This window comes from Podarcis vaucheri (genome assembly GCF_965113315.1).
Source record: "Podarcis vaucheri genome assembly, chromosome: 12".
Lineage (NCBI taxonomy): Eukaryota > Metazoa > Chordata > Lepidosauria > Squamata > Lacertidae > Podarcis > Podarcis vaucheri.
This window is the reverse complement of record NC_138750.1, coordinates 32,712,972-32,732,595: the sequence shown is the minus strand read 5'-3', so window position 1 is coordinate 32,732,595 and position 19,624 is coordinate 32,712,972. Positions and strand designations below refer to the sequence as shown.

Here is a 19,624-nt window from a genome sequence, read left to right as displayed (position 1 = left end):
TCAAAAACCAACCAACCTGCTATCCCAGCCTGTTTAGCCCCCTAAAAACTCTGATACCCCATAATTAAATACAATATACTCCCATAGAGACTACCTTACACTGCATTTAAAACCAAAATTGCATTTGGATAGAAACTGTTTCTAAAGCGGCTAGTCCTAGTCTTTATAACCCTGTACCTTCTTCCAGAAGGCAGAAGCTGAAAGAGATCATTTCCAGGGTGCGCACTATCCTGCACTATCTCTGCCGCTTTCTTATGGCACCTGGAAGCATAGATTTGATCCAAGATGGGAAGAGTGCACCCAATAATTCTCTCTGCAGTCTTTACAACCCTGGACAGCATTTTTCCCCTGACCATGCAGCTCCCAAACCACACACACAGACCATAAGTTAATACACTCTCAACAATACAATGGTAAAATGCCATCAACAGGTCCTTTGAGAGATTATTTTTCCGGAGGATTCTCAGAAAATATAACCTCTGCTGTGCTCTCTTCATCAGGTCTTTGCTGTTTTCTCCCCAAGTTAGGTCATCTCTCAACTCCATTCCCAGAAATCAAAACACTGAGACCTGTTCCACACACTTCCCCTCAATAATAAGTGGCTGAATTTTCAATTTACATTTCCTAAAGTCCACAATAATCTCTTTTGTTTTCTTTGAGTTAAGGAGTAAGTTGTTTTTCCTGCACCACTCCCCCAACTGCTCAACTTCCTTCCTATAGGCCGCCACCCCCTCTCCAGCCGTGATTAAACCAACCACCGTTGTATCATCTGCAAACTTAATGATCTTATTACTGGGGTATTTGGGGGCACAGTTGGTTCAGAAAACATGCTCAACAATAGTGGGAATAAGAAGAAGTCCTCAAGGCACACACATCCATCCCACCACAACCAACTCCAGCGTGGCCATAAGGAGTTTGGCAGTTTTTGCTTGATTTTTGTAAACTAATTCTATTGTATTTTAGTGTAATGTCAAAACCCCTAAGTATGGTTAATATTAACTATGGTTTATTGAAGCAAACTATTGTTTGTGCACACCACAGTTTACTGTGCACGGATAAGTTTTGGTAAACTACGGAACCAGGAACTGAGGGAGAGAATTGAAGCATATAAGTAAAGGCGAAAGTGGTCCTAGAAGACAAAGGCGATGATTCACTAGACCAGTGGTTTTCAACCAGTGTGCCGTGGCACCCTGGGGCGCCTTGAATGATGGCCAGGGATGCTGCAGGAAACACTGGCCTCTGTCCCTCTTCCCTTCCCTCCTCTGATGCCCTCTCGCATCTCTGCCTCCCAAAGGCTTGCACAGCTGTTTGCTGCAGCAGCCCCGGCTACAAGCTCCCCAGGTGAATTGTTCCTCTGGGGCTGGCCAGAGGGTGTTTCCCAGGCCACTGTGGGGCAGTGTGAGGAGGCACCTCTCTGTGGGGCAGGTCGGACAGCTCGAGGTCAGGCGCTGCAGCTGTCCAGAGGACTCCCAAGGAGAGAGGAGAGGGGAGGAGGCTGAGGGAACCCTCCACAAGGGAGGGCTAAGGGGCTACCAGCTCTGCAGGCAAGGGGTGACATAACTGGGCTTCTGAGCCCCACAGGGGTGCAATAGAAAGAATGCAGTTGGTCAAGGGAGCTGTGGACCCAAAAAGGTTGAAAACCTCTGCACTAGACACTCCATGGAACCCACTGAATGTTTTCTTTCTTCAGCAAGCCTGAAACACAGTCCAATAGGCAAAGCCATAGTTTGACCATTACATGTAAACCACAAATTAACATGTGTTCCATGTCAGTTCTCTTATTATTTTAACTCCAGAGATTCAAAGCAATTAATTAAAGTTATTTTAAAAAGTGAAACTGGAAATATTAATTTATTTGGGCAATTGTATTGGCTCAGACAAGCAGAATTAAATGAAGTTGGAGCAGTTACGGTGGGCAGAGCATCCCCAACACTGAAGAGTATTATTATTTATATAATATAGTGCATCTTGTCCTTGTGCCATGTTCAAGCTATATCAGCGTTGCCTACAGCTACAACAGGATCGGGCTAAAAGTATGATCAGAAATAAAACCTGCGCTTGGATTAATTTAAATTTACAGATTCATTCAAAGTAATGCTGAACTCATTCATCCCAAAGAAAGATAAAAAAGACATGGTGTGGAAGCAAGTCTATTTCACACCGCTAAAAATATTCTGTGCCATGGTGAAAGGAGTGGTGCCTTTGCAGTCTGCCCACGCATTCAGAAAATAAAGTATTAACCTCAAAGCACAAGAAAATAGCTAAGTTGACTGGCACTACGCTCATGTTCTGCCCCCACCCCTTTCCCCTTTAGTAAAGAAAAGAAGCAGAAATCATCATTAAAAACTGCCAAGGAGTGAACTTAAAATATGTAACAGTCTCACTTATGAAGCCTCAAAGGATGTTAATAATACTTGCACTGGAAGTTTTGTATGGAATCAAGCCATGTGTTTATACAAGTGGCTTCGATTCCTGTTGGTGCTTGTTAGGACCATTTATATTCCACATACTTGTTCCTTTTTACGAACTGTGTTATTGAAGCAGCAGGTATGCTAAGCCAGAGGTTCACTCAATTCCACAAACTTCTTGGGAGTTTTCTTTCTTCCATACAGCAACTGTTTCCCACCCACCCCAACCCTTGCTGTGCCCTGCCACCATACAATTACAGGAGAGCCAGGATGCCAAGCGAGATCATCATCATCACGGGTAAAAAAGGAATTTGCCAAGAAGGCTGCTGCAATAACATCATCTATAGAGCAGCATGGCTATGTAATCTTCTGAACAGGTACTTGGAAGTAAGACCCCACTGAGCTCAATGCGTCTACTTCCAAGCAAGCGTACATGAGATTGGGCCGTGCTCTTGAAACGTGTGATTTAACAGAGGCCATTTATAAGGCAAGAGGCTCGTTCAATGATCAAGTATTACATAAGCAGGGCACAGGCAACAATACTGGACCCATGGGTGGCTCCTATAGCCTAAAGCTACAGTTACATGGTGTTGGAATGATCATGCTACCAGGATACATAAGTCAAAACGATGCAGTGAACCACCATCAAATTACATGGGCCATCATGGCAAAATTGTGCCACAATGGTAAAAATCCATTAAATATGATGCCATTTGTGGGTCTTTACATTACTTCACAGGGGCTGGGGACGTAAAGACACATGACATCAGAGCTGGCTCCTTGAGTATGTTCTGAGCAGGTTAGAACATAACCAAATAAGTAAATGTTTGATCAGACTTGCATAAACAATTACAATCACAATTCAAACATAGCCACAGCAAAATCTAAGCAAAATAGATTTAGCTCAGTCAATGAATGCTTTGCCTTAGGAGCTTCAAACACAAAGACTAAGCAGGGTGATCTAGGGACGTAGAGATGAAGCTTCAATTCAGTTTTTTAGCTTTTGTGGTTTTGCTCAGCCTAGAGTTATTTGAACGTAGTTTGTTTTGGCAGCTTAACTTCCTTTTCCTAAGCTGTTGCATTTCAAAAAGCTCAAAGGGGGAAAAACCCACACCCTTTCAATGGATACTATGCAAATTGTTACAACAAGCAGTAATGCCTGTAGACCTAGGCTATAAAGAACTTAATTCAGAATAGTAACCTGCTGTATTGAAAAGCCACATTCTCCTGAACTGAATGACATACACCAGTGTTTCCCAAACTTGGGTTTCCAGCTGTTTTGGGACTATAATTCCCATCATCCCTGATCCCTGGTCCTGCTAGTTAAGGATGATGGGGGTTGGTGTCCAACAACAACTGGGGACCCAAGTTTGGGAAACCCTGATACACAGCGTTACCCATCAACCTGGCTCCACAAAAACAAATGCATAGATGTACATATACTCTATGTTTCCTGTCCTACTCCCATACAGTGGGTATGATCTATAGAAATATTATGCTACATTTGATCATATTTGCGACAGTGGAACTTCAGAGTTAGTACCAATATGGGCCTAGAGCTGTCAGTTTACAACATCCGCTTCTTCTGAATAACACCTACCTTTTACATTCCTTAAAGACGTTCCTGTTTAAGAATGGAGAACTTGTGGCCTTCCTGTTGTTGTTAACTACAACAGCCATCATCCATCACCATTGACCATGCTGACTGAGGCTGATGGGACTTGTAGTTCCAAAGAATATGGAGAACCACAAGTTCCCTGTTCCTCTATAAAAGCTTCAAGTATAGAAGACAGCACAAGTGTTGAAAGGCAGACTTCAACCAGGCCTTTGGCCGATTAATATTCTATGGCCTTTGGGGGGGGGTTGTTTCGTCTTGACTATTTGTTTTGTGTTTTTATCCCATATTTCTATCTTGTGAACCTCCCTGGGACCTTTGGATGAAGGGTGGTATATAAATTTAATGAATATTAATAAACAACAATAATAATCAATGGAATACACAGCTCCAGCCTTACCCTTTACTTTCCCTTATATGATATCACTTTCACATACATAATCTTCCTGGCAATTGGGTGAAATGTAGCAAGACTGCCCAAGGACACTTAGCTTCATTGTTTTCTTTCCATAACTGCAAACATGGTGAATGGATGTGAGGAACACGGATACAAACAAACAATATGCTCACTGAAAACAGCACCTGTTGTGGAAGCAGTAAAGAAAAGCAATCTCTTACCTGTGGTCCATGGGGAAGCTGTTGTCTGGGATGGGCTGGGATGGAGGCAAGTGAGCAGAAAAAACCCGGTCAGGTTTAGGATTCTGAGCTGAGTTTGGGGATGCATGGTGCAGTGGCGAGACTGGAGTGCTGGATGGAGTTGGTGGATTGGAGGGCCTCATTCCCACTTGTGGCTTCTGATCATAGGCACTGCCAGTTAAATAAAGGGTTGCAAATAATTGACACATTAGCCCCATATACGTAGTGCCATATAGCCAGTACAGACTCAGTGGCAGAACACATAGATTTGCATGTGAAAAGGTCCTCAGTTCAATCACCAACATCTCTAGACTGCGGCTGCCAGTCAGTGCAAATAATACTGAACTAAATAGGCCAGTAGTGTGACTTGGTATAAAGCAGCCCTATATGATCCAATGACTGGCACTGGTCATCATAGACATGGGAAACCTGGGTTTTACTAACACCTCATTAATGGACAAAACATTCTCTATCCATCATTTCCTGTCTCCATTTGAAAGTTAGGGAAAGAACTGTTGGGCGTGTAATATACCTAACAAGTAAATGTTGACTAGAAATGTCAGCTGCAAAGTATCCCACAGGACCCCAGCAATGAGTTTTTTGCAAGACCCAACAATCAGCTGATTGTCTTAAGCCCATTGTGAACTGGCTGTGCAACAGAAGAGTCTTGTGGAACACTTTGCAACAGACTGTGCAAGACCCAAGGATCACCTGACTGTCCGTTCTTGCAGAATGCAACTGAACCAATAAACCGTGGCTTAATCTTGGGGCTACAAACTAGTATACAAAACATTCTGCAATTCAGTGTACGAAACCAGGATCTGATCCACAGATATTCTGGTTCAGATGCAACAAAGAACTATGCTTTAATGAAGCCAGGTAGTCTCTTGTTGAAGAATGTGAGCAAAGGGAGAGATGAGTTAGCAAGCACAATACTCATTCACAGTCTAATGATGACTTTATTAGACCAGGACCATTATGAATGAACCAGTCTATCGATAGACCTACACTTCCATGTATTAAAACATTGTGCAAAAGCACTTTCCTCAATCCATGCCCAGCTTTTTCAAACCAATAGCTATGTTTTTAGAGGAGGCTCCTCCAAAAGCTTTTCATTCTCTTCGAGAAAGGACCAAGGTGTCTTGCAAGCAGCATGGACCTTTGACCCAATTAAGCCACAGTCAATGTTTAAGTATGGTTTAACAAGAACAAAGAGTGTGACGGTGCACAATGTTCAAAAGTCCCCCCACAAACCTCGGCTTGGTGTGTCATCTGAACTCAGGCTTGTGGTTTGTTTCCCTGAGTGGTAAGCCCAAACAAGTCTCTGTTATTGCATATGGTTTGTTTGGAGAGACACAAGTCACAAGTCCAGGTTCAAACAACGCATTTTAAGGCTTATGGTTTGTTGCTACCAGCCCTACAAGGAGCCAAGTGAAGAATTTAAAGCCGTGTGCACCTGCAGACTCTTATATGTGTTTAAGTATGGTTTAATGTGACGCGCAAACTAGGTTCTTTTTTAATTTATAAACATGTGAATTCCAAATCCCATCTCGAAGACAAGCTTTTGAAAAAGCCCAAATACTGCCAGAAGGAAACTCTCCTACCAACTGGTAGGAATAGTATACACAATGTAGACACTGATGACATTTCAAAATATTAGAGCCAACCTCTAACTACAAAAAGGTCTTCAACAAGGAACTAGCTCAAGTGGGGCAGCATATTTGTATGCCAAATATATGTTTTGTTAACTGAGGTTTTATCTACAACATTTTGGGAGGAAATATAATGGGCAAGAATTGGATCTGTGTTCTTACTGCTGCTTATAAGAGGACTGTCGTCCTTTGGTGGTGCAAAAGTTTGTTGACCATTTTGTCCTACGGAGAAATAAGTCTGTCTATGCAGTCAACTTATAATCCTTCTTCTGAGATTTTGGAGAAGCAATGCATGGAGAAACTTTGTGCCGGCAAACTCAAAAGCGAAAGCTATTAAAGAGCATAATGCTATCACACCAATTAAAAATTATTCTACAAGCCATTTAAAAAGTCTTGCTCTCCACCCTTCATTCCCCAAAGGGAAGAAACCTGTTTCTGAAGAGATAATAGTATCTGTAAAGCCGAATGAAATGTGATTTTTAGTAATCATCCATGAATGAACACACATATCATCTGCAAAAGTTAACAGAACACCTAATGCATTTTGCCCAGGCTTGTTGTCTATGCAGGAAGGACTCTTTCAACCTAATGCATGTAATGCCTTTTTTAAAAGTACTTACACACACACACACACACACACGCACACACACACACCCTTACCTACCAACCTTGGGGCAACCAAGAACCTCCCTTTTGGAATTCAAATTCTAAGGGAAGGTAAATGCATAGCGGCTATATGTAACAATATTATTACCTTAAAGTGAGTTTAGAATCATGGGGTGCCTCCCCTCCAATTAACCATAAACTCCAACTCCCTAGCTTTTTTTTAAAAAAAAGTTTTTAGTATTTGTAGAATTTGAGCTATGAAGCAAAGTCTACAGGCACTCTTCTTCTCTTTCCATGTGAGCGAAACTAGCTTGCTTCCCACCCCGCTTTTCACTGTTTTGATTCCCCCAACCACACCGGGAAAATTCCAACGGACACCCACATTTAGAATGTGTCGGGTAAGGATGTAAATATATCCATCGCTCTTCAGTAAATTTCTTCTCATCAGTCTAAAGCAGGCACACCCAAATTCAGCCCTGATGTTTTGGGACTACAGTTCCCATCATCCCTGACCACTGGTCCTGTTAGCTAGGGATCATGGGCGTTGTAGTCCAAAAACATTTGGAGGGCCAAGTTTGGGGGTGCCTGGTCTAAAGCTTCGTAATATTAGTTTGTTTGTTTTTATAATTTTCATTTTCATTTTCTAATACACAAACAGCGAAAAACAGCAAAAATAAGGAAGAGAATGCTTGTATTTTTAGATGGTTTTATTTATTTATTTTTAGATGTGGGAAAAATCCTGAGGCAGTAGAGTGGACTGTACCACTTTAAAATGAAAGTAAGAAACAACAACACCCCCCCCCAAAAAAAAAAAAAATTCAGAGAGAATGGTTCCAACCTAGCCCACTCTTCTACTGTGCTAGTTTTCTGCAGAAGAGTTTGTTAAAATATTTTTTTACCCCACCCCCCTTTCAGTCTGGAGTAGTATAGTCCATTCTAATGCCTCAGGATTTTTCAACTTTATTCTGCTGTGTATTTAGACCAGGCTGCAGCTGCAGCTGCAGGGGAAGGGGAACTTTTACAGCTCAATTACCATCATAGCTTTAATACTACAGCTTGTCACTGAAAATGCTACCACAAAATACAGTGAGGGGGAGGGGAGGGAGTTAGGAATGAACCCCAGATGCTTGAAGACTGTTTTATTTTAGGCTGAATGCATTTCGGAATACTCTTTCTTATTTACTATACAATTTGGTGCACTGGACGAGAATTGTTACTTCCAACAAAAAGTTCCAAAAAGAAGAAGGATTATTCTAAAACAGGACAGGTCTGAAAAAAATCTCTTTCTCCAGGCAGATACAGTTCTGTCCCCCTCCCCCCACTCCTATCAGCGGTTTTGTGCTAGTTTTACTACAAAAATACACCTGCTACTTTACCTGACACTGTACAGGCACTTTTCCCCATAACTGAATTTGAATGGTTGCTCTTGACTACAAGCCGAACTGAGTTCAGAACACGGACTGTGCGGTTCTTTCTTGATTTTCACTGGGAGACCATGGAAAGCCACTGGAAAGAAAGAAGACAGAGAACAGAAACTAAGCCATTTCAAGCAATAACAATCAGATGAGAGAATCAAGAGGCTTCAGCTCCATTTTAAACCTGGCACTGGGCAGAATGAAATTGCTCCCCTATACTGCTCTCGCCTCCTGTCTAAAATCAGGTTTCTACTGATGTGTGTGTGTCATCGGGACAACAGGTACCTGCTTTTCGGAGAAGACTCTGGATTAGGGGTAACAAACGTGATGCTTTCTAGATGTGGTTGGACTACAACTCCCACCAGCCCCCACCAATCAGGGACGATGAGAGCTGCACATGTGAAGTCCACCATATTGACTATACTTTCTCCCACCCATCAGAACTTCAAAACTGTATGGCTCAGCCTATGATACCGTAGCCTCAGTCAGCACCATCCTGATTTGTTCAGCACTGCACAGTGCATCATGTGCTGCCTGAATTTCAGCATGAACCTGGCCACGTGGCTTGGTTCACAAACACGAATATTTCAGCCTGCACAGTCGCATGTTAAAAACGGGCATCAAAAAGCATGTTGCGTCTGCAGATCCCTAAATACGTAAAACTGGATTTCAGAATTTAAAGACGTAAAACACATTTCTAGCCCTCATGAAAATATGATAAAAAAATGCTTAAGGATCTGGATTGTAGCAAAACGAAAGACACACGTTAAAATGTATTCAAACACACACAACCTGCAATTCTCACAATGCTCCAAGCAACCTATTACAGTAAGTTTCCCACTCTAGGATGCCAATTTTTTGTTCCACGTTCGATGATAACTGACACAATCGAGCACCCCAACCATGTATACAAGTGCTTCCTGTTCTCCTCTACAAAGGCTATACTGTATACACAAATGGTGAATGCCTATTAGAAGCATAGAACATTCAAAGGAAAGAACAGGTGCATCAACACCACATGTCCATCAACTCCAGTTTGGCACCTTCCAGGATTCATGCAAATGATATGCAAATCCAGTGCTTATATTAACTCAACATATCTAAAGTAAGCAAATGAGCTGCAGCCCAGTAGCTCATGGTATTTCCAATTTTGCCTTCAATGTGGGACAAGGAAACCACCCTCCTGGTTTAGTGCAGCTAACAAAATGAATGATTAATTAAATAACTGGAGTAAAAATGCAGTGTGTGTGTGAGAGAATTATCAGGAACATCTTTGGGTGTCAATAGACACCAGGGATCCTTTGTGTTATTAGTGCTTTTAGCCTTTAAAACTGAAGCATGGCCAAGATTCCAGCTCATTAGCAAGCAAACAAACAACGACCCATTTGCATTTGTTTTTAGCTACTATAATTTATAAGGGACGCGGGTGGCGCTGTGGGTTAAAGCCTCAGCGCCTAGGGCTTGCCGATCGAAAGGTCGGCAGTTCGAATCCCCGCGGCGGGGTGCGCTCCCGTCGTTCGGTCCCAGCGCCTGCCAACCTAGCAGTTCGAAAGCACCCCCGGGTGCAAGTAGATAAATAGGTACCGCTTACCAGCGGGAAGGTAAACGGCGTTCCGTGTGCTGCGCTGGCTCGCCAGATGCAGCTTTGTCACGCTGGCCACGTGACCCGGAAGTGTCTCCGGACAGCGCTGGCCCCCGGCCAATAGATGTGAGATGGGCGCACAAACCCCAGAGTCTGTCAAGACTGGCCCGTTCGGGCAGGGGTACCTTTACCTTTACCTTACTATAATTTATATCAGAGGTATTGTACTTATTACAAGAAAGGGCTTCAAAATATCATTGGGCTGGGGAGCCGGAGTACAGAAGAGAAGAGTAACTTTTGGTTGCAGAATGCAATAATGATCCAGTGAATTCAGAGCCTAACAGCAGAAGGCCTTCACCAGCAGTGTTCTAAACTCCCATTGTTCTAGGTGCATTTTGCGACAGGGAATTTCATTAGCACGAGCCCTTTCTGAGCTCTGGGCACAGTCCTGCGCCTAAGACTTCAGATTAAAACTACAGAGTGGAAGGAAGAAAGGAACTTTTTTTGCCACCCCACTTACAGCTGCTCTCTGAAAACTGGAGAAGAGACCCACTTAAGAATAGTAGGGGGATGGGCATGGGAACGACTATACCATGTAAAAAATGAACATACTATTTTAGCTACAGTTTACTCATTTTCAGCTTCATTCTCAGTTTCTAACACTGTTCACCAGTTATCAAAATCACATGCAGGGACATCATACTGCATAACTACCAATATATAACAAACAATATAGGGTTGTTACAAACCATGTGCTCTTCAACATTCTTTGTGCTTGTTCACATGTTCAAGAACATGTGTGGCTGGATCCAGAACAACCCGCTGCATGTTTACACAAATGTAAGTCCTATAATGCTCAAAAAATAAATGTGTATACTAAGGCTGCAGCCTAAGTATTGAGTCACACTGAAATAAAGTGGGACAAAAATATGACTCACTATTCACATTTATGCCAATGAGACCTACCTGTGTACACACTCCTGCTTACTCTGCATCCCGTGCTCTCCCACCACTGCTTTGGGAAGCAGCGTTCACATGACAGCCACAATCCATATCCATCCTGCCATTCTTTTTATGTGTTTCCCCAATCCAGCTTCAATCCGAATTGAGAAAAAGGAGGACCTGTGTAATGTGTAGGGTAGTGTGTACATAGCCAAAATTAGGCAGGATGCAATCCATTATGTGGCCAATTCTACCACAGAATATTTTCTGCAGTTGTTTTTTTTAATCCCTGGGGTAGGGTGTGTCCCTTCAATCTGCTATATAAACTAGGAAACAATGGTGTTATAAATGCACTAAAAATTTGTTCATTATGACTTATATTTACAATTGCTTAAAAAAAATAATTTAAATAATTCTAAGCCGCACAAATGGCCCACGAAATGGTAAAGCGCAGCCTTCCCTAACTCTGTGTTGTTGGACTACAGCACCAGTCTTCTGTGATCATTGGCCCTTCTCCACAGGACTGATTGGAGTTGTAGTTCAAAACATGTAGAAGACACAATGTTGGGGACAGCTGCTCTAGACTTGGAGCAAAATTACCTGTGCAAAACACATTATGGCCTGGGAGACTTGGGCTGTGGACCATAACGGCAAAAGGGACAAAAATCAACCTACAGCACTACAGCTCTTAACCCCAGAGTTCCCTCTCCCACTTCCTTTCTCCACATTGTAATTACTCACTCTTTGCCAAGTCAGCTTGGCCAACGACATGGATGTTGGGAACAGCAATCCCACAACATCTGGAGGGCTTCATGTTGGCTATCCCTGAAAGCCTCTGGTTCTTCCCTTCTCCCTCTGTCCTTCCCTCAGTTAAACTCTGTGTGCACCTCTCTCTCTGTGTGTTAGTGTGCTCTATGTACTGAGAACTCTGGCTCTGCCTACCCCAGCACCACCTGCCTTAAGCTTCTCTGCCCTCTCCTTCCTGTCCTTTGCCCTGTTTGCCCCAGTGGGCAGAAGCTGCCCACTGCCAGGAGGCCAAAAGACATTCACTCTTACAGGTTCACTTTTTAAACCTGTAGAAGAATGGGAAAGTAGACTACCATTTCAGTTTTGATATTTTACTTAAGATTAATATAGTGGTGAAACTTTTAAAATACTTCTATCAACCCTCTGGTGCCACCCTAACTGCACATACAGCCCAGTGGTTTCGCTTAGAATGACATCTGAAAGAGGCCACCAGCACCCGTGTTTATAAGGCACCATCTTGGTTTCGGCACCGACAATCGTTACATTGGCTCTCAAAAATAAGATGCAAAATAGGTGAAAAGGCATCTCTTTCACTAGGACCAACCTCTACTGGCAACTTTCAAACTACCCAGAAATCTTCAATAGCTTTATTCTAGAAAAAGAACCCAGTAGACAAGAAAACATATGTTTTCAAGCTCTTCTTAGGTTTAAATATTCACCATCGTTGTCCAAGTCTGCCGTCTAATGAAGAGCAAGTATAGTGTAGCTGGAGGGGAGTGGAGAGATGAACCCGTGGCCCTCAAGTTGCTTTGGACTCCAGATCCCACCAATTCTGGTCACCATGGCAAATGGTCATGGATAAGGGGAGCTGTATTCCAGCAGCATCTTAAAGGGTCACAGGTTTCTCCATCCCTTGGCTAGAATTGGGAGACCAAGATTGCCACGATGCTCAGTGGGTAACCATTTCTCAGCTTAACCGCTCCCCTCAAGCCTATGTTGTTGTGAAGATAAAATGGCCTCGGAGGGAACAGAGTATATCATACTGAGTTTCTTGAAGGAAAGGTGGGATATCAGTATAATAAACAATAATTCAAAAAGCCCAGGAGTGATGGCACGACAGTTCCTCAACGCCTTATGATGTATTTGGATGTGCTGATATCAAGCAGTCATCCTTGCGCTTCCAAAATGAGAGTGCTATGGTCATTGAGCATCTTATCAGGATCTAAAGGCCCTAAAGAATTCCATTCTTCATGTTTTTAAAGGACTGGTAAGATAACCTAGCTGGAATTAAGATTGCCAGAGAAATATAAACAACCTCAGATATGCAGATGACACAACATTGATGGCAGAAAGTGAGGAGGAATTAAAGAACCTTTTAATGAGGATGAAAGAGGGGAGCGCAAAATATGGTTTGAAGCTCAACATTAAAAAAACGAAGATCATGGCCACTGGTCCCATCACCTCCTGGCAAATAGAAGGGGAAGAAATGGAGGCAGTGAGACATATTACTTTCTTCGGCTCAATGATCACTGCAGATGGTGACAGCAGCCACGAAATTAAAAGACGCCTGCTTCTTGGGAGAAAAGCAATGACAAACCTAGACAGCATCTTAAAAAGCAGATACATCACCTTGCCAACAAAGGTCCGTATAGTTAAAGCTATGGTTTTCCCAGTAGTGATGTATGGAAGTGAGAGCTGGACCATAAAGAAGGCTAATCGCCAAAGAATTGATGCTTTTGAATTATGGTGCTGGAGGAGACTCTTGAGAGTCCCATGGACTGCAAGAAGATCAAACCTCTCCATTCTGAAGGAAATCAGCCCTGAGTGCTCACTGGAAGGACAGGTCGTGAAGCTGAGACACCAATACTTTGGCCACCTCATGAGAAGAGAAGACTCCCTGGAAAAGACCCTGATGTTGGGAAAGATGGAGGGCACAAGGAGAAGGGGACGACAGAGGACGAGATGGTTGGACAGTGTTCTTGAAGCTACCAGCATGAGTTTGACCAAACTGCAGGAGGCAGTGGAAGACAGGAGTGCCTGACGTGCTCTGGTCCATGGGGTCACGAAGAATTGGACATGACTAAACGACTAAACAACAACAAGATAACCAGACCTTTTACACAAATAATTTTCAGAACATTCCTTTCCCTTCTAAATCATAAGAACATAAGACAAGTCTGCTGCATCAGGCCAATGGCCCATCAAAGTCTAGCATCCTGTTCTCCCAGTTGCCCGCCAGATGCTTGTTGGGAGCACCACCTGATACCAAGAGCCCTCTCCCCTCCTGTGGTTTCCAGAAACTGGTATAGCCTGTACCCCAACACAAAACCACTTTACTTTCTGAACTTTCTGCTTTTTTGTTTCCTTCCCCACAGACAATTTTACTGTATGTAAAAATAGCTTCCCGTTTTTATTTCAAAATGGGGGAAAGCACAGAAACTCCCACATCACACTCCGATGTGGAGAAATGCTGGAGTGTTTTCACCCACAGCATGGAGAACCTGAGCGGCTGCTAACAGGCAGTTTTCCAGCTCACTGGCACTGAGACAAGCAAAAGCAGCACATTCATTTTGTGCAATTTGCTTTACCTTCCCACATGGAGTTGGTAGATGTAAAAGGCTGTTAAGTACTAAATTATTCCTTATCAAATCACCATCATCTGGAGTCATGATCAACACTAATTAAATTACTTTCACTGAACACGGCTCCTGCCTTCTGCTTCGGCTGCAAGGTACATTTTATTTTGCTTTACAGAAAAGGGACTAGCTAGGTCCACAGTGCAGAGCTAGGAGGCTGCTGTGCTGGAGTTTTAATTTAAGATCACCCCCGCTATTTTGGGTTCTCTAAACTGCAGCATCTCGGATTAAGGAGGTTAACTCTTTCATGTCACCCCCTCCCTTCTTTAGGTGACAGGACCCTCAAAAACTCCCAAGAGGCAATTCACCAATTGTTTCTGTACAATCTTCATTGTGAGAGGGCAGTGAGGTCAAAGCAGTAGTGTTTGGCAGATGGTCTTCCAAAGATTTTGATCTTCACCGCTGCCAAAGTGGATAACATGGTTATAAAATTTGAATAAATCCTTGGGTGTTCCGCAGGTATGTTTACTATGCAAAACTTTTACGCACTGTCATTTAAAAACGGACCAGCTTACTGAAGCAAGAGGCAGACTTTTGTGTTTGTTTCAAATGGTAGCTGTTTGACCATATTTAAAATTTCAATGAATTATACTAGCACACTAACCAGGTGCTAGGAACCTGACTGTTGGTGCCAAACTTCCATTGTTGCCTGCTTTCACTGTTGATGTCATATTACAATGTCATGCTATATTGGAATCTTCAAAACTGTATTTAAATACGGGGAAGGACTTTGGCTAAATTAGTTACCTTCTATCAGCATCTATATGGAAAGAGTAACACAACTATAAATAAGCTAAGCAATTCAGCTGCCTGGTTCTCAATTCCTTGGATACAGGGGGAAAGGAACTTTCCCTCCCCCAAATTGCTTCTGGAGAGCATTTCTAGATTTCAAACATACTGTACCAATATCCTCTATGAAAGATTATAACACTACAAGTCATACAGATTGTTGTTGCTGATTTGGAGAAATAATTCTGTCATTCAGTTCTCTACAACTAAGTATTTCAGCGTTAAGACCACATATCATCTAGTATAAAACTAAGCTGTAGGAGGAAAGTAGTAAAAATGAGATTGAGCACTGTGAGCTGGATTACACAAAGTATTACTCCTTGGAAGATCAGAATGAACTGTTGCATTTAGAAGTGGATTATTGCACCAATGGGGAGCGCAATTTGCTGATCACCAAATCCTTTGACATGACCCTCAGGACATCTTCTTAAATCCTATAGTCCAGGAAGTTTTAGTGAAATGCCCCTTCCACAAATCACACATTAACAAACACAAGCACTTACACTGGGCAGAAGCTTGTATTTACATGCAAGTCTCTGTACAGATTTAATGAAACCTAGATTTTCCCTTCATTTTAGCTTCCTTTTCTAACCTCCTGAATCTTGATGTTCACCTAGGATGCTTGTATGAAGCAGGGTGACAAGAAATGAATCATCCACAGAGAGAACAAGTCCAAGGAAAATTCCTGCAAACCACTTTTCAAATCTCTGAGAACATTGTTTTTTAAAAAAGGCAACACATATATGCAGACAAGGCCTCATCATCTCAAGGAGTCAAGTGCACAAGAGTCATATGAATGCTGGTACTAGATGTGAATTACAATGACTTTCAAACAGAACAACTCATGAATGATGGGAGAAGCTTGAACAAAGGCAAATTGTGCTGGATACTTCTCAGTAAAAGGCTGGAAAATACATTAAATTTAAAAGCCTTTTCAACTAAAATGCCTGGCCTGATCAGAATGAGAAAGAGATTAAGCCTGGAGTAAGGCTTCCATGTTTGCATACATACACACACATATATACACACAAGACCCTTACTATTCAATCTTTGACAAGCTCCCACCATAGACGCTGAGATTCTGCATTGCGTAGAATCCAGAGCAAAAAGTATCTGTATATTAAAAAACCAATCAAAGTACAGACACATTCAGTGCAGAGACTGGTGCAAACCACTGCCAGTTACAAATCACTGGCTTCTGCAAACCTTCATGCAACTTATCTATGCCAGATCCCAAAAATGCACACCAGAGAAACTTTGCATTCGACCACAAAAGGAAGCAAAAGAAGACACAAGACTTGCCACAGAAACATAAACCAGAAATGGTTGTGTGGGTTGGTTCCAACACAAAGCAAAAGCTGCGTCTTCAAGAAAGCTTTACTCACTTTCGGCCCAACCAAGGAATTTTTAGAAGTGCTCTGGAATGAAGAGTCTCATAACGAAGCAATGTGCACAGGGCACATGCTTTTTCATGAGAGTGAGCAGAAAAGATGGGCCAGCCATACTCCTCTATCTCGGCTGATCTCACTCTGTCTCCAGGTGATGAACTGATTGAGATGACCTCAATTAATATGCAGTTAAATTCCAGAGGCAAAAGGGTACTCATAAAACCCACAGTGTCGAAGACTCGTTAAACCCATCTACCTGCCCATGCATAAGACTTAGAGCAGAAGGCACTTCAGATACATCATCACTGCCTCTCAAAGATTCTTTTCCAGTACATTTCCCTCTGCCAAGCCCTCCCTCCCCCCTCTTTCTCCAGCACGCAAAAATCCATTACTAAAGGGTCTAATCTCAGCTATCAGTGCAGAGTGCCTTTTAGGGAGCCATTAAACCATTTCTCTTGTTTACAGTGCCTGAAGAAAGATGTGAATTATGTCTGTGACAAAGTGGGTGATAACGTTTCTAAACTGCAATCAAAATGCAAACTGAAATACATTTAAAGGACAGGGGCCCTGATTTTGTTTTTGCAGTTTTCTTTACCTGCTCCAAGTTGGGCAAACAGATCCTGCACACACACAAACACACAGCAGGTCTTACAGGGAATGGTGGGACTCCTGTGGGTGGGTGTTTTACACAAGGCAAGATATGCTTATCATCTCAAGTATCTTTAGTTAATACAAAAAGGTTAGCACTCAGAAATGTAACCCCCTCCCTTGCAAAAATATTAAAAAATGTTAAAAGATTGCCTCCAAAGACTCTGCTCTTGACAAACTGAACCGATCAATACTATTTTTTTTCAAGAGGAATCAAGAATTTCTGATGCAAAGAGATGCTTAAAATACAATAACAATGATACTGCCCTACCCACGATGTTTAAATCCATTTATGCATCATGGAGTCCTAGTTGTATAGACTTGCCAAAGAGATGGATGCAAAACTGAAGACTTTCAAGATGCATTCTAGTCTGACGTATTTATGTGAAAATGCTGAAGATGCAGCATTAAAAACATCGCTGTATTTATCTGCTGCTCTTCAAATGGCTCTGCAGCCCAACCGTTGAGGTCTACATGGAAACTCCCAGACCTTTTGAAGTCTGAATCACTCTTCCTACCCTCCCTTGTTTGACTGGTGTCTTTGAAAAAGCAACACTTATTGCCAAGTATGATTCTGTTTTGTCTTTCAAAGCCTCTGTGCAGTCCCACAATTGGGAGATTTTTCATGTTGGACCTGGAGAAGAGGGCCAAGCAAGGGTGGGAAACCTCGGGCCTGAGGGCCAAATGCAGCCCTCAAAGCTTCTGTATCTGGCCCTCAGAACCCTCCCCAGGCCACCCCCCTCACTTTCAGGCTGCCTGGAATGTATCTCTGGACTCTGATAATGCCTCTTTCTTCTCCATATGGAAGCTAGAGGGTTGTGTGAAGAAAGCAGCCGACATGGGTTACTACATCCACTTTTGCCTGTGACCTTACCCATCATCGGTGTTGTCCAGAAGGGAACCGTAGAGGCTCATTCACACCAATGCTCTTGAAGACTGCCCTGCTCACCTTGGCTCATTTTCTCCCATAAATATCAATGGGCCCATGCACTTCACAAAGTTGAGTAGGGATGGACAACCAAGCAGTCATGCTGCACAGTTCCTGACCCACCCTCTTCAAAGTACTGTTGCAGCAGCTTGGGCCTGTGTTGAGTGAACATCCACCTTCAAAGTGAAAGGACACATCTGCTGACTTGGCAGTTAAGTTGCAGATATAATCCATCTAGGTATTGCCTGGGGAATAAGAACTCCCATGTGTACAGATAAAAGGTAAGAGCTCTGTGAACACAAAGAGTGCAGGGTGGATTCCGAATTAAAAGCAGATCTATGTCCTGGTTACCAGGAAACACAGGACAGAGGGGAAGAGAGACATTCTAAACTGGGTTGTGAAAAAAAGTCATCTGCATCCATTTTTGGAAACCAAGTGTTGCCGTGTTAAGCTCCTGCTTACCAATTCTCCTAGAGTAACTAAAATGCTACAAAGGCACAATGCTGAAGAAAAGACAATCTAATGAACATTTAGCAAGCGGTTCAGAGGATTTCACATCAGTTAAAAGTGTGGTGCTGCAGTGTGGACTAGAACAATCTCGTGAAATATGCCTTTCAGAAACTTCTCTTTGGATGAGAGAAGATACTGTCCTTTAAACTGGGATATATTAGCTGAGACAGCATCCAAGTAAACTTTAAATGAGTCTCTACATCACTCCTGTTCTAGAGTTGTTGTTTTTTTAATAAAAAAATTTCTTCCTGTAGCACCTTAAAGACCAACTAAGTTAGTTCTTGGTATAAGCTTTCGTGTGCATGCACACTTCTTCAGAAGTGTATCTGAAGAAGTGTGCATGCACACGAAAGCTTATACCAAGAACTAACTTAGTTGGTCTTTAAGGTGCTACAGGAAGAAATTTTTTTATTTTGACTATGGCAGACCAACACGGCTACCCATCTGTAACTGTTTTTTTAATGTACCACAAGACACAGGGGAAAGGATCAGAGGGCTTTGGGGGAAATAACATGAGCAATCCATTTACGCCCATCCTGCACGTGGCACTTTTATAGACATGGAAAGAACATACTCAATCCCACCCCCACCCAAAAAAACCTTGCATCTTCAGTGCTCTTAAATGTAGACTGCAAAGATCCCCAAAAGATGGGTGCACTCTGTGTGTTAAAATATCTGAGATGAAGGGCATGAACTCTTGCAAGGGACAGCAGGAGAGGATTCCACAATTGTCTTTTCCAAGCTGGAAATATAAGGATGCTCATTGACCATAGGGCATGTTATCAAAGGTTCTGGAAGAAAAGAATTACAGATACACCTGCCCATTGAATTTGAAGTTAAGCTTCCAAAGAATCAGGACTGAGTCCCACAATGCTGAAAAATTAAAAGCTATAGTCCCTGCTAACAGAAGGCATAATCTAGTGGCATCACTAAATAAACATCAAACTCCAATCTAACTATTATGGATTTTTATTAGCCCTATCATCTTTCACTATGTGTACCATGGTACCATGGAAATGTCTCCAGTTCAGACTTCACTGGAAGCGTATAGGTTTAATATCTATGAGGAACAGAAGTGGAATTCTTGCCTGATCTTGGAACCATAGAGTCCCCATGAGTCCC

The 19,624-nt window shown here is 42.5% G+C and overlaps 1 protein-coding gene across 6 annotated transcripts in view; it reads right to left on the bottom strand.

Moving 5' to 3' along the window:
- The window catches only part of ETV1 (ETS variant transcription factor 1), a 95,156-nt gene that overhangs the window by 37,723 nt on the left and 37,809 nt on the right, over window positions 1-19,624 (bottom strand). For all 6 annotated transcript variants that reach the window (XM_082193964.1, XM_082193965.1, XM_082193966.1 and 3 more), the window contains 2 exons: window positions 8,294-8,423; window positions 4,642-4,830 (listed from right to left, as the gene is read on the bottom strand). In XM_082193964.1, coding sequence (XP_082050090.1) covers window positions 4,642-4,830; window positions 8,294-8,423 — 319 coding nt within the window. The remainder of the gene's footprint in view (window positions 1-4,641; window positions 4,831-8,293; window positions 8,424-19,624) is intronic.